The sequence below is a fragment of the Oscarella lobularis genome, chromosome 11, assembly GCF_947507565.1.
Source record: "Oscarella lobularis chromosome 11, ooOscLobu1.1, whole genome shotgun sequence".
Taxonomy (NCBI): Eukaryota; Metazoa; Porifera; class Homoscleromorpha; order Homosclerophorida; family Oscarellidae; genus Oscarella; species Oscarella lobularis.
Window position 1 is genome coordinate 81,596 of NC_089185.1, and position 16,432 is coordinate 98,027.

The window sequence follows — 16,432 nt, forward strand, 5'->3', positions numbered from 1 at the left end:
ACGCGCGCACCGCGACCTCTGACGTCATTACGACTTCCTCCCCGACGCGCTGAATCTCTTCGCACTGCGGTTACAATCGTTAGACGAGCGCGAAGCATGCCCCTCGCTAAGTCGATCCCCTGGATGGACGTGCGCCATCACAACGGCGGACACGAAGAAGTCTGCGCGAAAACCGAGACCCCTAATACGATACATTGTTATCTTTTTCTTCTTTTTCTCCCCTTCCTACCTCGCCAAAGGGTCTCGCGACGGACGAAGTGAGCAACGAGCATATCGAAGTGAGTGTGTATCGCTCATTTGACACGTTCGCCGTCAAACGCGCCGCTTTTCCCTTCTTTTTTTAGGACGATCCTTGTTCCGAGATCGAAGTTGGCGATACGGTCGCAAAGAGCATCCGCAAGAAAGCCGATCCCAAGCAATTTCAACTGCTCAACGTTCTCGGCCAGGGCTCCTTTGGCAAGGCAAGGAAAGGGGGGCCCCTTTTTTTAATTCACGCGTCGCTCGAAACACGTTACACCCCGCGTTTCTCTCCAGGTGTTTCTCGTTCGAAAAGTCGTCGGAGCAGACACGGGCCAATTGTACGCGATGAAAGTGCTAAAGAAGGCGACACTCAAAGGTCTTTTCATGAAAAGGGCTTTTAGGGGGCCTCACTAAAAATTCTTTTCTCTTTCTTTTCTATTTTATTAGTGAGAGATCGAGCAAGGACTAAAATGGAGAGAGACATTTTGGTCGCCGTTCAGCATCCTTTTATTGTTGATATTCATTACGGTACGATATTCGATTTTTCTCTTCCTGAATTCAATTAATTAATTAATTAATTTCTCTCTCTTAGCTTTTCAAACCGAAGGAAAGCTCTACATTGTTTTGGAGTTTTTGAAAGGAGGAGATTTGTTCACGAGACTTTCGAAGGAGGTCTGTTTATTAATTAATTTTTTATTGCTCTTTTGGGAATTTTTTTCGTTCAGGTGATGTTTACTGAAGATGACGTCAAATTTTACCTGGCTGAATTGTCTTTGGCGCTGGATCATTTGCATGGCTATGGAATTATTTATCGAGACTTGAAACCAGAAAAGTAAAAAAATTGACAATTCCATCAAGTGTAACTCTTCACTTTCTATGTAGCATATTACTTGACGGTGATGGACATATCAAATTAACCGGTATAAATACTTTAAAAAATTTATTGAAGTTTTCTATCCTAAGCTTTATATAATATTTAGATTTTGGATTGAGCAAAGAAGGAATGGAAATGGACAAGGAAGACAAGAAAACGCACTCCTTTTGCGGAACCGTCGAATATATGGCACCAGAGGTATTTAAAAAAATTTTATGACGCCATTTCATCTTATTCTTTCAGGTTGTTAATCGTCGAGGACACGGGACTACAGCTGATTGGTGGTCCTTTGGCGTTCTCATGGTAACCAGTGGGCGAAACAAAAGACTCTTTAATAAATTGGGGTTTTTAATTAGTATGAAATGTTGACGGGATCATTGCCATTTCAAGGATCAAATCGAAAAGAAACAATGACAATGATTCTCAAGTAATACCCGTTATTGACTGATTAATTAATTAATTAATTACATAAATCTATCATTATCCAGAGCCAAACTTGGCATGCCCCAATTTCTCAGCGGCGACGCTCAAAGCCTCTTGAGAGCTCTCTTCAAAAGAAATCCTCAAAATCGATTGGGTAATCAAAAAAACTTAATTATTATTATTTTTTTGATGAGTTGGTTCTTTTGCTCTCAAGGTCACGGCCCAAATGGCATGGTAAACTTCAAGCGGCATTCCTTCTTTTCTTCCATAGATTGGGACGTAAGTAACCCAACTCAATCTGCGCACACGCACACAAAAAAACGTACTTTTCTCCTAGAAATTACTTCTGCGAGCCGTGAAGCCTCCATTCAAGCCCATCAGTCGCGAGGACACGTACTATTTCGATAGGGAATTCACCCAGCGCACTCCACGGGGTCGGGTCGAACGCACGAGATAATTAGATCAATAGATTATGCTTTAGTTTTAGATTCTCCTGGGGCTCCAGTCAGTGCCAAGTCTCATCAGTTGTTTCGAGGCTTTAGCTTCGTTGCTCCGTCTGTTATTGAAGTAGGCAATAGGGAGAGGGATTGTTCCCTTTCTTTACTTGTTATTGGTCTTAGGAGGAGCCGGAAGGAGAGGCTAGCAACAGTAGCAGCAGGGTATCAATAATCGGTCAATAATTAAAGTGAAATTTTAATTTGTTTTAGGCTTCGACCACTCGTCGCTCTTCTCTAATTACGGAAGAATATGAACTGAAGCAGGTAGAGGGAGAATAGATACATGTATACAAGGCTTTAGAGATAAATGTTAGGATGTCATTGGCTCCGGATCATTCAGCGTTTGCAAGCGCGCAATTCACAGGCCCACGGGAAAAGAATACGCAGTCAAAGTAGGGGGGAAAACCCCATCATTTGAGATTTCCACTCCTACTAACGCGATTTCAGATCATAGACAAATTGAAAAGCGATCCGGAAGAAGAGATAGAAGTAAAAACAAAACCTCGTATATATTTTTACATAATTGATTTCTTTTTCGTCCAGATTCTGCTTCGTTTTGGAAAGCATCCCAACATCATCTCTCTCAAAGACGTATGTATAGAGGAAGACCTTCTCCTTCTTAATTAAATAATTAATTAATCATAAGTATAGAGGAAGACCTTCTTAATTAATTAAGTAAGTAAAGACGAAGACCTATTTAATTTAATTTAATTCATTAATTATAAGTATAGAGGGAGACCTTTTCCTTCTTAATCACGTGTTCTCGCAGGTCTACGATGACGGGAAACACGTGTACCTTGTCACGGAGCTAATGAAGGGAGGCGAACTTCTGGATCACATTCTTCAGCAGAAATATCTCTCGGAGAAAGAAGCGGCAATGATAGTCCACACTGTAGCGGCAACATTAGAATATCTCCACTCCCAAGGAGTTAGTTAACATACGTAAATAGATAAATATTCCTTTATTATATTTTATTTTTAGGTTGTTCATCGCGATTTGAAGCCAAGCAATTTACTCTATCCGGACGATCAACACGCACCCGCTAGTCTTATCATCGCCGATTTTGGATTTTCCAAGCAGATTCGCGCGGAAAACGGTCTTCTCATGACTCCCCTTTACACGGCAAATTTCGTCGCTCCAGAAGTCCTCAAAAAACAGGGCTACGACGCTGCAGCCGACCTGTGGGGACTGGGAGTCTTGCTCTATTCCATGTTAGTCGGGTAAGAGAGAGGAAAGACGTAGGAGGTCACGCGTGAACGCTCCTTTTGCCTTTTGCAGTCAAACTCCCTTTCCCTACGGTGTCAACGATCCACCGCAAAAGATATTGCGAAGAATTGGCGAGGGAAAGTTCAGCATGGGCGGCAATTGGAAAGCGCTTTCGTCTCCGGCACAGGTACGACTTTTAGAGAAGAGATTTTAATTAATTAATAATTTTTATTAGGATTTGATTTCTCAAATGTTGCACGTCGATCCGCACAGACGTCCAACCGCTTCCCAAGTCCTACGTCACACGTGGATCGCAAACAGAAACGCTCTTCCAAACGAAAAACTTTCCGTTCACGATCGCGCCATGAAAGTTAGACAAAAAAACCCAACTTTATACATATAAAAGTAAGTCTCCCCCCCAGGGTCAACTCGAAACGATGTTTGCGGCTTTGAATGCCCCCCAAGGCCCCGAAAAATTGGAGCCGGTCACTAAATCATTGCTCGCAAAGCGTCGCCAAGAGCGCATTGCCAGCTCGGAGACGGGCTCCGGCACAGCGCTATGAATAAATATTGAAAAGAGAAAAAATCGAATGTGTAAAGAAGACCGACGACAGAAGTGAGAGAAGGCATTCGTTCTTTATTAATAAGGGGGTGAGAGCACTAGAAACGTGTAGTTTGATGTATGTGGATGTGAAGTGTATTCCTCCTGCCCCCTGCCCCACATATCCAAACATTTGGACAGCGAAAAATAGATGAAAGAGGTGAGCACTAGAACGTGTAGTTTGTACAGTGTTCCTGCCCACACACACTCAAGGAAACGAGTCTATTCAAGCTCTTTACCCCTAAAGAGAGTTTGGATAGCGAATGCGTATCAATATAGACAAGAAATCTGTTTGCAATGTCTTCTAATAGCGAATAAGGCATTCGTTCTTTATTAGTAAAAGAGGTGAGCACTAGAACGTGTAGTTTGACGTATTCCTGCCCACACACACTCAAGAAAACGAGTCTATCCAAACTCTTTAGCTCTAAAGAGTTTGGATAGCGAATGCGTATCGATATAGACAAGGGATCTGTTTGCAATGTCATCTTAGCAGGCAAAAGAGAGACAGAGAAGAGAAGGCGTGCAAAAAAAACGTTGGAAACTAGTGAAGTCCCGATTCGCCGCCCCCGTAGCTCGTCGTCGATTGGAGCTTGGACTTGGATCCAACGTCCTTGCTGCTCGATATCAAATCAGGAGGCAGCACGGCCATAAACTCGGCAATACGCTGTTCCAAGGCGAGACATTCCTTCGTTTTCAAACCGAGCTCGTCTTCGACGTCAGTCAATCGTCGCTGGGCGTCGCCTAGGGCGGAAAAAAGGTCCAATTTAATTCGCGTTTCGGCGCTGAGACTCTTTTCCAATTGGTTATTTTTGTCCTGCATTGCGGACAAGGCGGACATGAGAACTTCGTTCTCCTTTTTCACGTTTTCCATCTGCTGCGAATTTCGGCTCTCCGTCTGTTTCATTCCGTCGCGAAGTGAGCGAAAGTTTTCGTCCGATTTCGCGAGACGTTCGCGAATCGATTCGAGTTCCGCTTCGGCCGGTTCCTGTTCTTTCAGCTTCTCTTCGAAATTCTTTTCCGCCATTTTTCGCAATTCTTGTTCGCTTTTGATTTTTCGCTCCAGCGACGAAATTTCGGCGTGATCTTGTTTTTTCGCATTATTCAATGACGTCAATCTGATAAGTAAGTAAGTAATAAAAATATTGTATATATGAATTTATTACTTTTGTAGGAGATTTTCGTTCTCTGTCTTCAGTCTTTGATTTTCCTGTTTTAACGTTTTTTCGACGTTTGCCAATTGAATGCACCGCTTCTCCGCTTCCTCCTCACATAATCGACTTGCCTTATATATAAAAATTCAAGGTGCAACATCAAAAATCGTCCCCAAATACCTCCAAATCAGCTTTCAAACTCCGCATTAGAATTTGAGCGCTGTCATCATCAAGTGTCCTCGTTTTTTCCTCCCGTTTCAAAGATTTCTGAATTTTTTCCCCCGCGACTACTTCCGGCAGTTTAGTACTAGCATTATTATTATTATTATCAGACGAAGGAGGTAAGTGTTGCTGATGCTTTGCCACTTTCGTCGACGTCGCGGGCAATTGCCTTTTTAGGGAATTCGATTTCGTTTCCACGGGGGGAGGTGGAGCGGAAGTGACAATAGTTGCTACTACATCCGGCTTCGTCGTCATGGTCACGCTTCCATTTGCCACATTCTCAACGGGAGGAGTCGTCTTGCGTTGCCGTTCTCGTCGCCATGGCAACGGACTCAACGCCCACGAGAAAAATCTCGACCACGTCCTAGGATGTTGTTTCGATTCTGACGTCATCTCCTCTTCCTCTTTAGGTGTTTCCATGCCAACAGGCATTTGAGGCTCGGCCTTGGGTAAAGCCTGTTGAATCAAATCGAAATAGAAGCCGTTCTCTTTACGAACGGCGTCCTTGTGTTGCTGAAAAAAAAAACCCCAATTAATCAATAATTCTATCCCCTGTAATGACGTCACCTCCTGCATCTTATATTCAATGAAGCTCTTCAGGCCGAAGCCAAATGTAACAACGGGATAGCCAATACTATGACGTCAAAATTAAAGAATTCTTCTCTCTTCTCAATAATAAGTCTTCTTACCACTGAGATGCAAACGGTCTGCCGAGATCAAGATATGGTGATGACGATCGAAATCTCAGCGTCGCTTCCACGTACACAAAAAGTAGCCAAATAATAACATTCATCACACCGATACTTCGATCTAAAAAAAGAAAGAGAAAAAAATCAATATGATCATCAATAAGAAACCAATGACGTCGTAGTAGCAGACCGGATTGCCACACAAGTTGAACCCAAACGTAATTGCTCGCTACAAAAAGTAGCCACGGATTGGGAAGAAGGAAAAGACAGAGAGCGTCGCAGAGAAGAACGAGAAACAGGAACGTGATCATGAAGCCCTACGATGGCGAAAACTGAACCTATGACGTCATAAATCGAGTTTTCTGACCACGCCTTGAAAACGAAGAGAGTCGAAACTGGTGCGAATCAAAAGCCAAAGAGGCCAAAAGAATTCGACGCGAAATTCGAGGGCGTAGTCGATCGCTATGACGACGATCCAGACGAGGAAAACCTTGAAATGTGTTCCGGCACTAACGTAGAATCGTTTTCCGGATCGTTTAGCGTCGTTTGGCGACTTGCCTTGAAGGATTGAGCGTTTCTCCGATCCGATGCTTCCTCAAGGGTCGACGCGCTTTGTTTCCTTCGAGAGTACGTCGCTTTATCATTCGCTTTGCTCGCTAATCCCCTTCAACCGAAGCTGTGCGCATGCTCTTTCACATGTTAATTCAAAAGATCCGGGCTTTTTGTACAGCTGCGCTCACGCAAAGGAAAGCAGGCAATTTGCGCGTCGAACGCCGCTCCGAATCGATCTCTCTGCCTCCAAAAGACAACTGCTAGTCTCGATACGTCTTTATTGACTCCGAAAGCGGCGTTCTCGCGTGCTCCGAGTCTTTTCTCGTCGCGCTTGACTCGTAGAGCCTTCTCTTGTTGCATTGCAAGTCAGCTTGCAGTGCCGGGGCCTCTTCTGTGAGTCATTGCTCCAAAGACAGGAGCTCAGTTCATTAGAGAAGCGCAGTTTTCGAAGGTAAGTCAACCACAGTATTGCATGAAGCTGCTTTTCTTCTCAGGCTCATCTCATGGACATAAGTCCTCATTCACCTCTGGGCCCCGAGGTGAAAAAATAAAACCGGCCCAACTCTTGAGTCGGAGAGGCTAAACGTGGCTCAAAAGCAGGGGATTCAATCCCCTACTCCAGTGGCATGAGTGATAAACTGCCACCCCACTTGGGCAAGACGCGGTGGGTTACAATAGCGGTCCCCCTGGAATCAGGCCGACAGGCACTCACATCCGAGCGCTGCCGGTCCCAGGCGTCCGAGCCGGGAGACTAAACAGGCTCCAACTCCGACGGGGGAGTAGGGAGGTTGACCCCCATCCACCCGAGGGTGGACACAGCAAAAGTAGAGGGACCTCTGTGCAAAAATTTTTTGATACTTCCGGGTTAGTTCCGGGTTTATGAAATAAAAAATGGACATAAATTCTCTACTGTACAGTGTACGCGCGCGGGCAGTTTTTGATGTGGGGACGGGGTCTTGCCCAGGACCCCGGAGACGCGCGCGCGCACGTGTGTATCGTATGCGCCTAACTAAAACTAAAAAACGCCAAGAAAAAAGTGCATCTATTGTCAGTGCCACCGTCTCTTCGTTCTTCCAGCCAGCGTTGCCCAAGGGATATCGTTGGCGCATTGTTCCGATACCAGAGCACGCGCGCTACACAACCAAAGAAAAAAATGGCCGACTTGATTGTGTACATTTCGACCGTCGCCGGCAACTTGGAGGCGAGCGCGCACTATCGGATTTCCTAAAAAACTCATTTTCGCAATGATTAGATGAAAAAGCATCAGCAAAGAATCGAAATGATACTCACGTCGAAGAAAATTCCAGTCGAATACGTCGACGTGGCGGCGAGCGAGGAAGATCGCAAAAAGATGCGCGACGCCGTCGGAGATCCGAAGGCTCTGCCGCCTCAATTCGTCTCGAAACAGCACGGATACCTCGGAGTATGAAAGCACCACGCCCCCAACGGACGTGACGTCACGCGTTCTCCTTTTTAGAATTTCGAGGCGTTCGACAACGCCGTTGAAATGGACGAATTGAACGTTTTTTTGAAATCCGAGTAAAGAAAATTGTCTCGTTGATACAATGCCGTGACATTGCTTCATTTGTATGGGGTCTGTCTATCGTTTATACACGTGTCTTGAATAAAAGGGGGATACCATAGAAACCAGGGCGCGCGCGCTATTAAATTAAAATATCATACACTTTTTTACTTCATTGGCGGTCGTCTCGTGTGTATCCGGGCACCCGACACTAAGCCAATCGAATGACGACGTTCCTCTTCCTCCTCCACTACGTCATCATCCGGGCCATTGACGACAATACTCGGATGTTCTCCCCTAGTCGATGAATGGAGTTCGTAGGGTTCTTTCGATAGGCCAGCGACAGCGGCGACTAGGTCGAAATTAAAGGGAGCTTCTTCGTGTGTTTGCTCCCATCCGTGAGGCGGCGAAGGCGGAGGTGAAATGAGATATTGTCTATAGGGTTTCGGAGGTCGTAAATGCTTCGTTTGTCCATTGAGAACCTGGAAATACACTAGATATGCTTCGATTAAGATGATTTGGTTTTATCTTGCCTTCGCTTTCTTCAATTTTAGCTCGTTTCCGAGGAAGTTTTGTCTTTGGAGCGTTTCCATTGCCCAATCGACTGAACTCTCTTCCTTGTAGTCGACGCGAACGCGTTTGAGGCTTTTGAGATAGAAGAAGGTCGGCGTGTCGTCGGGCGAGCGAAAAAGGGACTCGAATGCGCGCTAGAAGGCGATTTTCGACGCGTTTTCGATCGAACGCGTTCGTTTGCCTACTTTTCCGTTGTCTTCGTCGAAGATCGCGCTCGAGAGACCCGATACGACGACGGAGAGCGTCAAAAAATGCCCATCGGCGTCGTTTTCGTCCTCACTCGTCACGAATTCCTCATCTTCCATCGTCGATGACGTCACTGGATCCCGGATCAAAACGCAGAGATACATAAGAAGAAAAAATGTATGAGCAAATGAATTCTACTGTACCCCCAAAAAGACTGACAGAAAATAACATGTGTCCACCCCGCCCCCGCCCCGCCCCTCTTACCCTACCCTTCAATGGGCTCAACCCCACTAGTCCTATCTACCGCATTTATATCAAGATTCTCCTTTTTATCTATGACGTCACGAGGAAAAGGACACTCCTCCTCCTCGTCAACATCCTCCTCCTCCTCCCCCTCCTCATCACTATCATAACTCCTCCTCATTTCTTCAACCCCCCCATTTCCATTTGGAATCATGATGACGTCACTATCCATTTTCTCAAGAGGCGGAAGTGATTTCGCCGCCGCCACCGCCGCCACTTTTTCATTCGCTTGATACAGCTGCTGACGAAGAGAGAGCACCGTGCCGCCGAGCACGGAAATCTCTTCCTCCATATGAACAATCAATTCCGTCAATTCTAATTACATTGAAAAAATTATACTAATCGCTCCCCTCAATTAAAAGTCCCATATAACCTGTTTGATTCGCTTTGAGTTCGTCTGCATATTGCTTTTGCACGGCCAGTTCACTTTCCAGCTGAGCGATGCGACCCTGAGACATCTGCTTTCCCAAATCCTGATTCTCCTGGACGAGACTCCGACACTTGGCCATCAATTTCTTCCCAGTCACACTAACCCCAAAATACATAACTAATAAATATATATATATAATTTTTCTCTTCTACCTGTCTGGTGTGAATTTCCATGCGCTCAAATCGTCCTGCGCCTGACCGACTTTCGATTTCAATTCGGCAATTTCCGCCTGCATTTTTTGAAAGAGAACATTCACAGCCGGATCCAAGAGCATGGATCTCAACTGCAAAGTCATCTGACTCTGCCCCTGCTTCAACTCGTGAACCTGAGACTAAAAAATAAATTAATTTAATTAATTTAATTAATTAATTTAATTATCTGACGTCACCATCAAGTCCTGCATTTCGTGTTCTTTCGTCGCCAATCGCATCACGAGAACATTTTCGCGTCGAGTCGATTCCTGTTGTTGGAGTTGAAGTTTCGCCTCCGATTCCCTCAGTCCGGCCACTTCTTCGTCGTTCGTCGCCTCCGTCGGCTCGGTCGTCAAGGCAACGACGCCGTCGCGACGACGACGACGACGATTCGCCGCCTCCAAAAAATCGATATACGCGTCTTGGGCACTCCATCTAGAGAAAAAACCGCCCAAATCACATGAAATCGTTACTATTGCAGCCGAATTTACTTCGCTATGAGGTCTTCTTCGCTTAGTTGTGCGAGACTTTCGGTGTCGAGTCGAATCTAAATGTCTCGCGATTATTTTTTTCCTGTTTGGTTGCGCGCGATTGGTTTCTGCGGCTTTTCGCTTACTCGTTTCGGGTCGTTTACTTGCTCCTGGACGTCGATGGGTTCGCGATCGGGTTGAGGAGCTGCGCGTGCGGAAAAAAGGAAAAAAAGGAGAAAATGTGAAATGCTGCGCTATTTGCTTATTTCGATCGCCTGCGCGTCGAGTCGCGACGCTTTTTACTTACGCTCGGATGCTTCGGGTTCCATTGTAGCGAGAATTCGATCGAGGAGGGCGAGAAAGGACTTTTTTAGGTCGCCATCTTGCAGAGTCGACTTGCCCGGATTAGGATAATGACGGACTACGTCGAAGAGCAAGCGAACGAAATCGAAGCTCTCCAGTCAATATATTCGGAAGAGTTTACGGGTGAGCATCGAATTGATTTGGTGACAATTTACGCGCATTCGACGCGTAGAAATCGACAATGCACCTTGGACTTTCGAAATCGTCGTCAAATCGGAGAATTCTCTCTCGAAAGACGACGAAGAGGAGAAACGTAAGCCTATTCCAGCAACTGCAAGACAATAGAAGAAGAAAATCACTCTCCTAGTGGTCATAAAAGCGAGATTTCGCCTGGGACCTTCGTATCCGGACGAAACACCAGAAATCCTTCTCTCGTCCGAAAGCGACCTAACAGAAGACGAACTGAGCACGCTAAAAGACAGAATGATCCAAGAGGTAAACGCACGTGTGCATAAACGCGTCCTAATTCTCGTCGAAAGGCGGGAGAAAACGTGGGCGTGGCTATGATCTTTACCCTCGTCTCGATCGCTCAAGAATGGCTTACATCCGTCATCGACGATCGAATCAATGAATGGGAACTAGAAAAACAAAGAAAGGAGGAAGACGAAGAGAGAAGAGCAATGGTATAGTTTAATTAATTAATTAATTAATTAATTAATTGATTTCTATAGGAAGAGGAGGCTCGACGTCGAGGAACGCCTGTCACGGTGGAAACGTTTCGACAGTGGAAAGAGACGTTTCTTAGAGAAACTAGGACACTAAAAGATACAGGAACCGAACGACGACTCACAGGTTCAAAGGAGTCGCCGCGCAAATTAGAATTATTTTAAATTTTTCTCTCTCGTTTTTAGGTCGTCAACTTTTCGAAAAAGATTCCTCTATGATCGATTCGGACAAGGCCTTTCAGGATGAAGACGAATTCGAGTTTGTGAATGAAGATGCAAAGAACTTATCAATAGAACCTACCTCATAGACATTTTTCACGTTGTACAAATACAGAAGAATCGCTCTTGTCTACCAAACAGCTTTGTCTAAATACTCTACATATTGATCGATTCCATGTATGTTGGAGGTTGGGCCAGGTTGTCTGACTGAACAACCTAAACAGAGTCAATGCATCGCTATGGAAGATGAATGCCTTACTTGGTTCGAATTTGGGAGTTTATCTTCAACGACTCTCAATTGATTACTATTGGCGGTAACTGTAGCAACCTCCTCTTGCCGTTTTTTGGTGCACCTGTGAGAATGGTCTCATTGATTTCTCTATCGAAAGAGTTTCTGTGCTACTTACCACTTATTCCCCTTGGTGGAATACAAACATAGGGCAAGACTAATTACAAAGATAAGCGATGGAAAAAGCATTGCACTGACTACAGCCAAAAGCGAAAACTACATAGAACAGATTTGAATGTGTACAACAGAGAGAGGGAGCTGTGCTTACCTTTTTATCCATTATTGCTTCAGAGTGCTTCAGAGGATTATAGTAACAAGTATACTCTGTGCCAATCTAAAGCAGCAGAAAGAAGAAAACATTTGCAGCTCATATGTATTTATTAATTTATTAATTAATTTATTTATTTATTTATTTATTTATTTATCCCGCCAACCTGTCCTCGCTTGCTCAATTTCTCTCTAATGTTTCTCCCATTTGCAGATGAGAAACGATGACAAAAAGTGGTAAAAGCACACTAAAACGACTAGATCATGCACTTTCAAGTGTTAAATACTAAGTGGTGTACTTTGCCTTGAAGAAGGACCTCTTCGTTTTCGTAAATAGCCGCACTTTTTTTCATCCCATCAACAGTAGTATAATTAACCTTTTAGCGTACTCGTAAAAAAGACTTTCCGACTGAAACACAAACCTGGACTGTGTAGCAAGGGTACTGCGAAGTACAACCTGCAATGAATCATTCCTCCTAATTGAATACATGCCAACGAGGAAGTCAAACTCTACCTTCGTCACAAGAGCATGTTATATCTTTCGCTTTTCGCACGACAGTGACAGTGCATGTAGAATGCTCATAATGGAGAACTGGAGAGAAAAAAGAGTATCAATGACGAAGGCACGTATCACCACCACATGTAGCTGACCCTGAACGTAAGGACGCAGCACGAGCGCCCCGACCAACGAAAGAGCAATGACAGTCAGGACAACGAGCGCGCCATACAGAGGGCAGCAACAACGAACACGATCAGTAGCCGTCGCCATCCGGTTCACTGTCAGTTGTGTGACTCACCGTGACCTTTGCGTCCGGTGACATGCGCATTCATACATCCCGGAAAACGAACTTTATATCAAAAACCTTAACGAACAAATGGTGCTTTTATCATACATGTATTCAAATGTTACCAACCTCCAGCTGCTCTTCCGGCATGCACCTAAATTCTTTTAGTAATTAGCTGAACGAGACTACTCTTTCCCATTCACCTCAGCTTGGCGAACGAAATCGAAGCTTTTCAGTCAATATATTCGGAGGAGTTTACGGGTGAGCGTCGAATTGATTTGGTGACAATTTATGCATTGATTTGATGTGTAGAAATTGATAATGCACCTTGGACCTTCGGAAAATCGTCGTCAAATCAGAAAATTTTAAATTTTAAATTTTAAGTTTTAAATTTTAAATTTTAAATTTTTCTTTCGTTTTTAGGTCGTCAACTTTTCGAAAAAGATTCCTCTATGATTGATTCGGACAAGGCCTTCCAGGATGAGTTTGCGAATGAAGATGCAAAGAACTTATCAATAGAACCTACCTCATAGACATTTTTCACGTTGTACAAATACAGAAGAATCGCTCTTGTCTACCAAACAGCTTTGTCTAAATACTCTATACATTGATCGATTCCATGTATGTTGGAGGTTCGGCCAGGTTGTCTGACTGAACAACCTAAACAGAGTCAATGCATTGGCTATAGAGGATGAATTCCTTACTTGGTTTGAATTCAAATTTGGGAGTTTATCTTCAACGGCTCTCAATTGATAACTACTGGCGGTAACTGTAGCAACCTCCTCTTGCCGTTTTTTGATGCAACTGTGAGAATGGTCTCATTGATTTCTTTATAAAAAGAGTTTCTGTGCTACTTACCACTTATTCCATTTGACGGAATACAAACATAGGACAAGACAAATTACAAAGATAAGCGATGGATAAAGCATTCCATGGACTACAGCCGAAAGTGAAAACTACGTAGAACAGATTTGAATGTGTACAAGTGAAAACAACAGAGGGAGATGAGCTTACATCTTTATCCATTATTGCTTCAGGGTGCCGAGGATTATAGTAACAAGTATGCGCTGTGCCAATCTAAAGCAGCAGAAAAAAGAAAATATGTGCAACTCATATTTATTTGTTTATTTATTTATTTATTTATTTATTTATGCCAACCCTTCCTCGCTTTCTCAATTTCTCTCTAATGCTTTCCTCATTTGCAGATGATGAACGAGAACAAAAGGTGGTAAAAGTACACTAAAACGACTAGATCACGCACTTTCAAGTGTTAAATACTATGTGGTGTACTCCGCCTTGAAGAAGGACTTCTTCGTTTTCGTAAATATTCGCCCTTTCAGTCGTCCCATTAGCAGTAGTATAAGTAACCTTTAGTTAACGTATTCGTAAAAAGACTTCCCGAATGAAAACACGAACCTGGACCATGAAACAAGGGTACCACGATGTACAACCTGCAATGGATTAATACATTAATACATCCTAATTGAATACATGCTAATGAGGAAGTCTACCTTCGTTGACGCCGTCACCTCGGTTAGCGTCACAAGAGCATGTTGTTCTATCTCTCGTTTCTACGGCAGTGACAGTGCATGTAGACTGCTCAAAACGGAGAACTTGAGAGAAAAAAAAAGAGTTGATATTGGCAGCAGAGGCACAAAAAACGTCATCGCAGCTGACCGCGAACGTAAGGACGCAGCACGAACGCCCCGACAAACGCAAGAGGAAAAACAGCCAGGATAATGAGCGCGAGATACAGAGGCCAGCAACGACGAACACGATCAGCAGAATTCGCCATCCTGTTGTGTGACTCACCGGACCTAGCTGGGCACACTGAGGTCCGGTTAGCATGCGCATTCATAAATCCCGGAAAACGAACTCTATATCAAAACCATAACAAACAAACAAATGATGCTTTTATCATATTCAAATGTTGCCAACCTTCAGCTGCTCTTTCGGCATGCACCTAAATTCTTTTAGCAATTAGCTAAACGAGACTACTCTTTCTCATTCACCTCATTTCCCATTCATTGACGTGTAGAAATCAATAACGCTCCTTGGACTTTCGGAAAATCGCCGTCAAATCGGAAAATTCTCTCTTGAAGAGAAAAAACGCAAGCTTACTAGTCCCCTGTGACGGTGTAAACATTTTAATAGTGGGCAAAGAGACGTTTCTTAGAGAAACTAAGACACGGAAACCGAACGAAGACTCACAGGTTCAAAGGAGTTGTGCAAATTAGAATTATTTTCAATTTTTCTTGTTTTTTGAAAAAGATTCCTCTATGATTGATTCAGACAAGGCCTTTCAGGATGAAGACGGATTTGAGTTTGCGAACGACGACGGTCTACTAGCTGAAGATGCAAAAACTTATCAATAGAACATACCTCATAGAAAATTTTCCACGTTGTGCAAATAAAATCACTTTTGTCTAGTGTCTAAATAGTCTACATATTGATTGATTCCATGTATGTTGGAGGTTCGTCAAGGTTGTCTGACGAAATAACCTAAACAGAGTCAACGCATTGGCTATAGAGGACGAATTCCTTACTTGGTTATAATCCGGGAGTTGCTCTTCAACGTCTTTCAATTGATCCCTACTCGCGGTAATACTAGCAACTTCCTCTTGTCGTTTTTTGATGCAACTGTGACATTGGCCTCATTGATTCCTTTATAAAAAAGAGTTTTTGTTTGTGCTACTTACCACTTATTTGCCTTGACGGAATACAAAAATAGGACAAGACAGATTGAAATGATGAGTGATGGCCAAAACATGCCATTGATTACGGCCAAAAGAGAAATCTACGTAGAATAGATTAATTTTGAATGCGTACACGTGGAGGGAGCTGTGGCTTACATTTCTATCCATTATCACTTCAGAGTGCAGAAGAGGATTATAGTAACAAGTATACCCAGCGCCAATCTAAAGAAAAATGTATTTATTTATTTATTTATTTATTTATGCCAACCTCTTCTTGCTTTCTCAATTTCTTATTTATGATATCCTCATTTGTAGATGGCGAACTAAAGCAAGTGGACACGGTAAAAGTACACTAAAACGACTAGATTATGCGCTTTCAAGTGTTAAATACTAAGTCTACTCTGCCGTGAAGAAGAACTCCTTCGCTCTCATAAATATCCGCACTTTGTTTCGTCCCATCAATAGTAGTATAATCAACCTTTTTTAGCGTATTCGTAATCAAGACTTTTCGACTGCAAAGACAAACCTGGACTATGTAGCAAGGGTACCTCGAAACGCAACCTGCCATGAATTATTCATCCTAATTGAATACATGCTAATGAGGAAGTTTAGGCCTACCTTCGCCACAAGAGCATTTTCTATCTGCCGTTTGTCGCACGACCGTGCTATTGCACGCAGACTGTTCAAAATCTAGAACTTGAGAGAGAAAAAGAGTTGATATTGGCGACACAGACGCGGAAACGTCGCCCCAGCTAACCGTGAACGTAAGGACGCAGCACGAAGACCCCGACAAACGAAAGAGGAATGATAGCCACGACAATGAGCGTGAGATAGAGAGGCCAGCAACGACGAACACGATCAGCAGCCGCCGCCATCCGGTTGTGTGTTGTATGTGACACACTGAGACTTACGTCAGGTTGTCTTAGCGTGCGCATTATAAACCCGGAAACGAAGGATTATCGTACTCTATCACATAGTGTGACGTCATAAATTTATGCACAGACAGCGTAATTATTG

General features: G+C 43.7%; 9 protein-coding genes across 11 annotated transcripts; 3 read left to right on the plus strand and 6 right to left on the minus strand.

Moving 5' to 3' along the window:
* Positions 1-3: 3 nt before the first annotated feature.
* On the plus strand, positions 4-3,950 carry LOC136192654 (ribosomal protein S6 kinase 2 beta-like). Its single transcript, XM_065981333.1, has 25 exons — positions 4-159; positions 240-278; positions 345-461; positions 535-616; positions 688-768; positions 833-912; positions 966-1,072; positions 1,123-1,160; positions 1,221-1,312; positions 1,358-1,417; positions 1,471-1,541; positions 1,603-1,691; positions 1,752-1,816; positions 1,875-1,971; positions 2,025-2,104; positions 2,158-2,196; positions 2,245-2,298; positions 2,349-2,426; positions 2,482-2,523; positions 2,578-2,625; positions 2,804-2,962; positions 3,017-3,255; positions 3,314-3,428; positions 3,477-3,611; positions 3,664-3,950. Exons 1-25 carry the CDS (start codon positions 97-99, stop codon positions 3,802-3,804), a joined length of 2,211 nt encoding a protein of 736 aa, XP_065837405.1. The 5' UTR covers positions 4-96; the 3' UTR covers positions 3,805-3,950.
* Positions 3,951-4,310: 360 nt separating this feature from the next.
* LOC136192655 (macoilin-1-like) lies at positions 4,311-6,589 on the minus strand. The gene is made up of 8 exons (XM_065981334.1): positions 6,463-6,589; positions 6,272-6,413; positions 6,095-6,221; positions 5,905-6,025; positions 5,783-5,849; positions 5,174-5,728; positions 5,006-5,124; positions 4,311-4,957 (listed from the first exon to the last, which is right to left on the minus strand). Exons 1-8 carry the CDS (start codon positions 6,546-6,548, stop codon positions 4,384-4,386), a joined length of 1,791 nt encoding a protein of 596 aa, XP_065837406.1. The 5' UTR covers positions 6,549-6,589; the 3' UTR covers positions 4,311-4,383.
* Positions 6,590-7,565: 976 nt separating this feature from the next.
* Positions 7,566-8,103, plus strand: LOC136192672 (SH3 domain-binding glutamic acid-rich-like protein 3). Its single transcript, XM_065981356.1, has 3 exons — positions 7,566-7,657; positions 7,709-7,879; positions 7,934-8,103. Exons 1-3 carry the CDS (start codon positions 7,610-7,612, stop codon positions 7,997-7,999), a joined length of 285 nt encoding a protein of 94 aa, XP_065837428.1. The 5' UTR covers positions 7,566-7,609; the 3' UTR covers positions 8,000-8,103.
* On the minus strand, positions 7,713-8,881 carry LOC136192666 (calcipressin-1-like). The gene is made up of 3 exons (XM_065981350.1): positions 8,737-8,881; positions 8,512-8,685; positions 7,713-8,460 (listed from the first exon to the last, which is right to left on the minus strand). Exons 1-3 carry the CDS (start codon positions 8,854-8,856, stop codon positions 8,146-8,148), a joined length of 609 nt encoding a protein of 202 aa, XP_065837422.1. The 5' UTR covers positions 8,857-8,881; the 3' UTR covers positions 7,713-8,145.
* A 119-nt stretch (positions 8,882-9,000) lies between these two features.
* On the minus strand, positions 9,001-10,571 carry LOC136192658 (pre-mRNA-splicing regulator WTAP-like). The gene is made up of 7 exons (XM_065981339.1): positions 10,439-10,571; positions 10,278-10,336; positions 10,153-10,208; positions 9,859-10,096; positions 9,623-9,801; positions 9,414-9,568; positions 9,001-9,355 (listed from the first exon to the last, which is right to left on the minus strand). Exons 1-7 carry the CDS (start codon positions 10,458-10,460, stop codon positions 9,003-9,005), a joined length of 1,062 nt encoding a protein of 353 aa, XP_065837411.1. The 5' UTR covers positions 10,461-10,571; the 3' UTR covers positions 9,001-9,002.
* On the plus strand, positions 10,532-11,516 carry LOC136192665 (RWD domain-containing protein 1-like). Its single transcript, XM_065981349.1, has 6 exons — positions 10,532-10,617; positions 10,667-10,747; positions 10,802-10,929; positions 10,974-11,117; positions 11,166-11,286; positions 11,346-11,516. Exons 1-6 carry the CDS (start codon positions 10,545-10,547, stop codon positions 11,465-11,467), a joined length of 669 nt encoding a protein of 222 aa, XP_065837421.1. The 5' UTR covers positions 10,532-10,544; the 3' UTR covers positions 11,468-11,516.
* Positions 11,428-13,000, minus strand: LOC136192664 (calcium-activated potassium channel subunit beta-4-like). The gene is made up of 11 exons (XM_065981348.1): positions 12,923-13,000; positions 12,849-12,873; positions 12,586-12,797; positions 12,449-12,526; positions 12,357-12,391; positions 12,234-12,311; positions 12,102-12,182; positions 11,936-12,001; positions 11,786-11,883; positions 11,638-11,731; positions 11,428-11,594 (listed from the first exon to the last, which is right to left on the minus strand). Exons 3-11 carry the CDS (start codon positions 12,701-12,703, stop codon positions 11,535-11,537), a joined length of 708 nt encoding a protein of 235 aa, XP_065837420.1. The 5' UTR covers positions 12,704-12,797; positions 12,849-12,873; positions 12,923-13,000; the 3' UTR covers positions 11,428-11,534.
* A 212-nt stretch (positions 13,001-13,212) lies between these two features.
* LOC136192659 (calcium-activated potassium channel subunit beta-2-like) lies at positions 13,213-15,003 on the minus strand. Of its 3 annotated transcripts, none has more exons than XM_065981341.1 (11): positions 14,931-15,003; positions 14,732-14,847; positions 14,658-14,682; positions 14,231-14,596; positions 14,136-14,170; positions 14,010-14,087; positions 13,878-13,958; positions 13,734-13,796; positions 13,578-13,675; positions 13,424-13,523; positions 13,213-13,379 (listed from the first exon to the last, which is right to left on the minus strand). In XM_065981341.1, the coding sequence occupies exons 4-11, from the start codon at positions 14,571-14,573 to the stop codon at positions 13,320-13,322; spliced, it is 858 nt and encodes a 285-aa protein (XP_065837413.1). In that variant the 5' UTR covers positions 14,574-14,596; positions 14,658-14,682; positions 14,732-14,847; positions 14,931-15,003; the 3' UTR covers positions 13,213-13,319. The 3 variants fall into 3 exon arrangements, with proteins under 3 accessions (XP_065837413.1, XP_065837414.1, XP_065837412.1); XM_065981342.1 differs by having other exon boundaries at positions 14,231-14,332; positions 14,397-14,596; positions 14,732-14,942; XM_065981340.1 differs by having other exon boundaries at positions 14,732-14,942.
* An 81-nt stretch (positions 15,004-15,084) lies between these two features.
* On the minus strand, positions 15,085-16,322 carry LOC136192663 (uncharacterized). The gene is made up of 9 exons (XM_065981347.1): positions 16,173-16,322; positions 16,034-16,111; positions 15,942-15,976; positions 15,816-15,893; positions 15,684-15,767; positions 15,572-15,637; positions 15,419-15,516; positions 15,266-15,359; positions 15,085-15,221 (listed from the first exon to the last, which is right to left on the minus strand). Exons 1-9 carry the CDS (start codon positions 16,288-16,290, stop codon positions 15,162-15,164), a joined length of 711 nt encoding a protein of 236 aa, XP_065837419.1. The 5' UTR covers positions 16,291-16,322; the 3' UTR covers positions 15,085-15,161.
* Between the last annotated feature and the right edge of the window lie 110 nt (positions 16,323-16,432).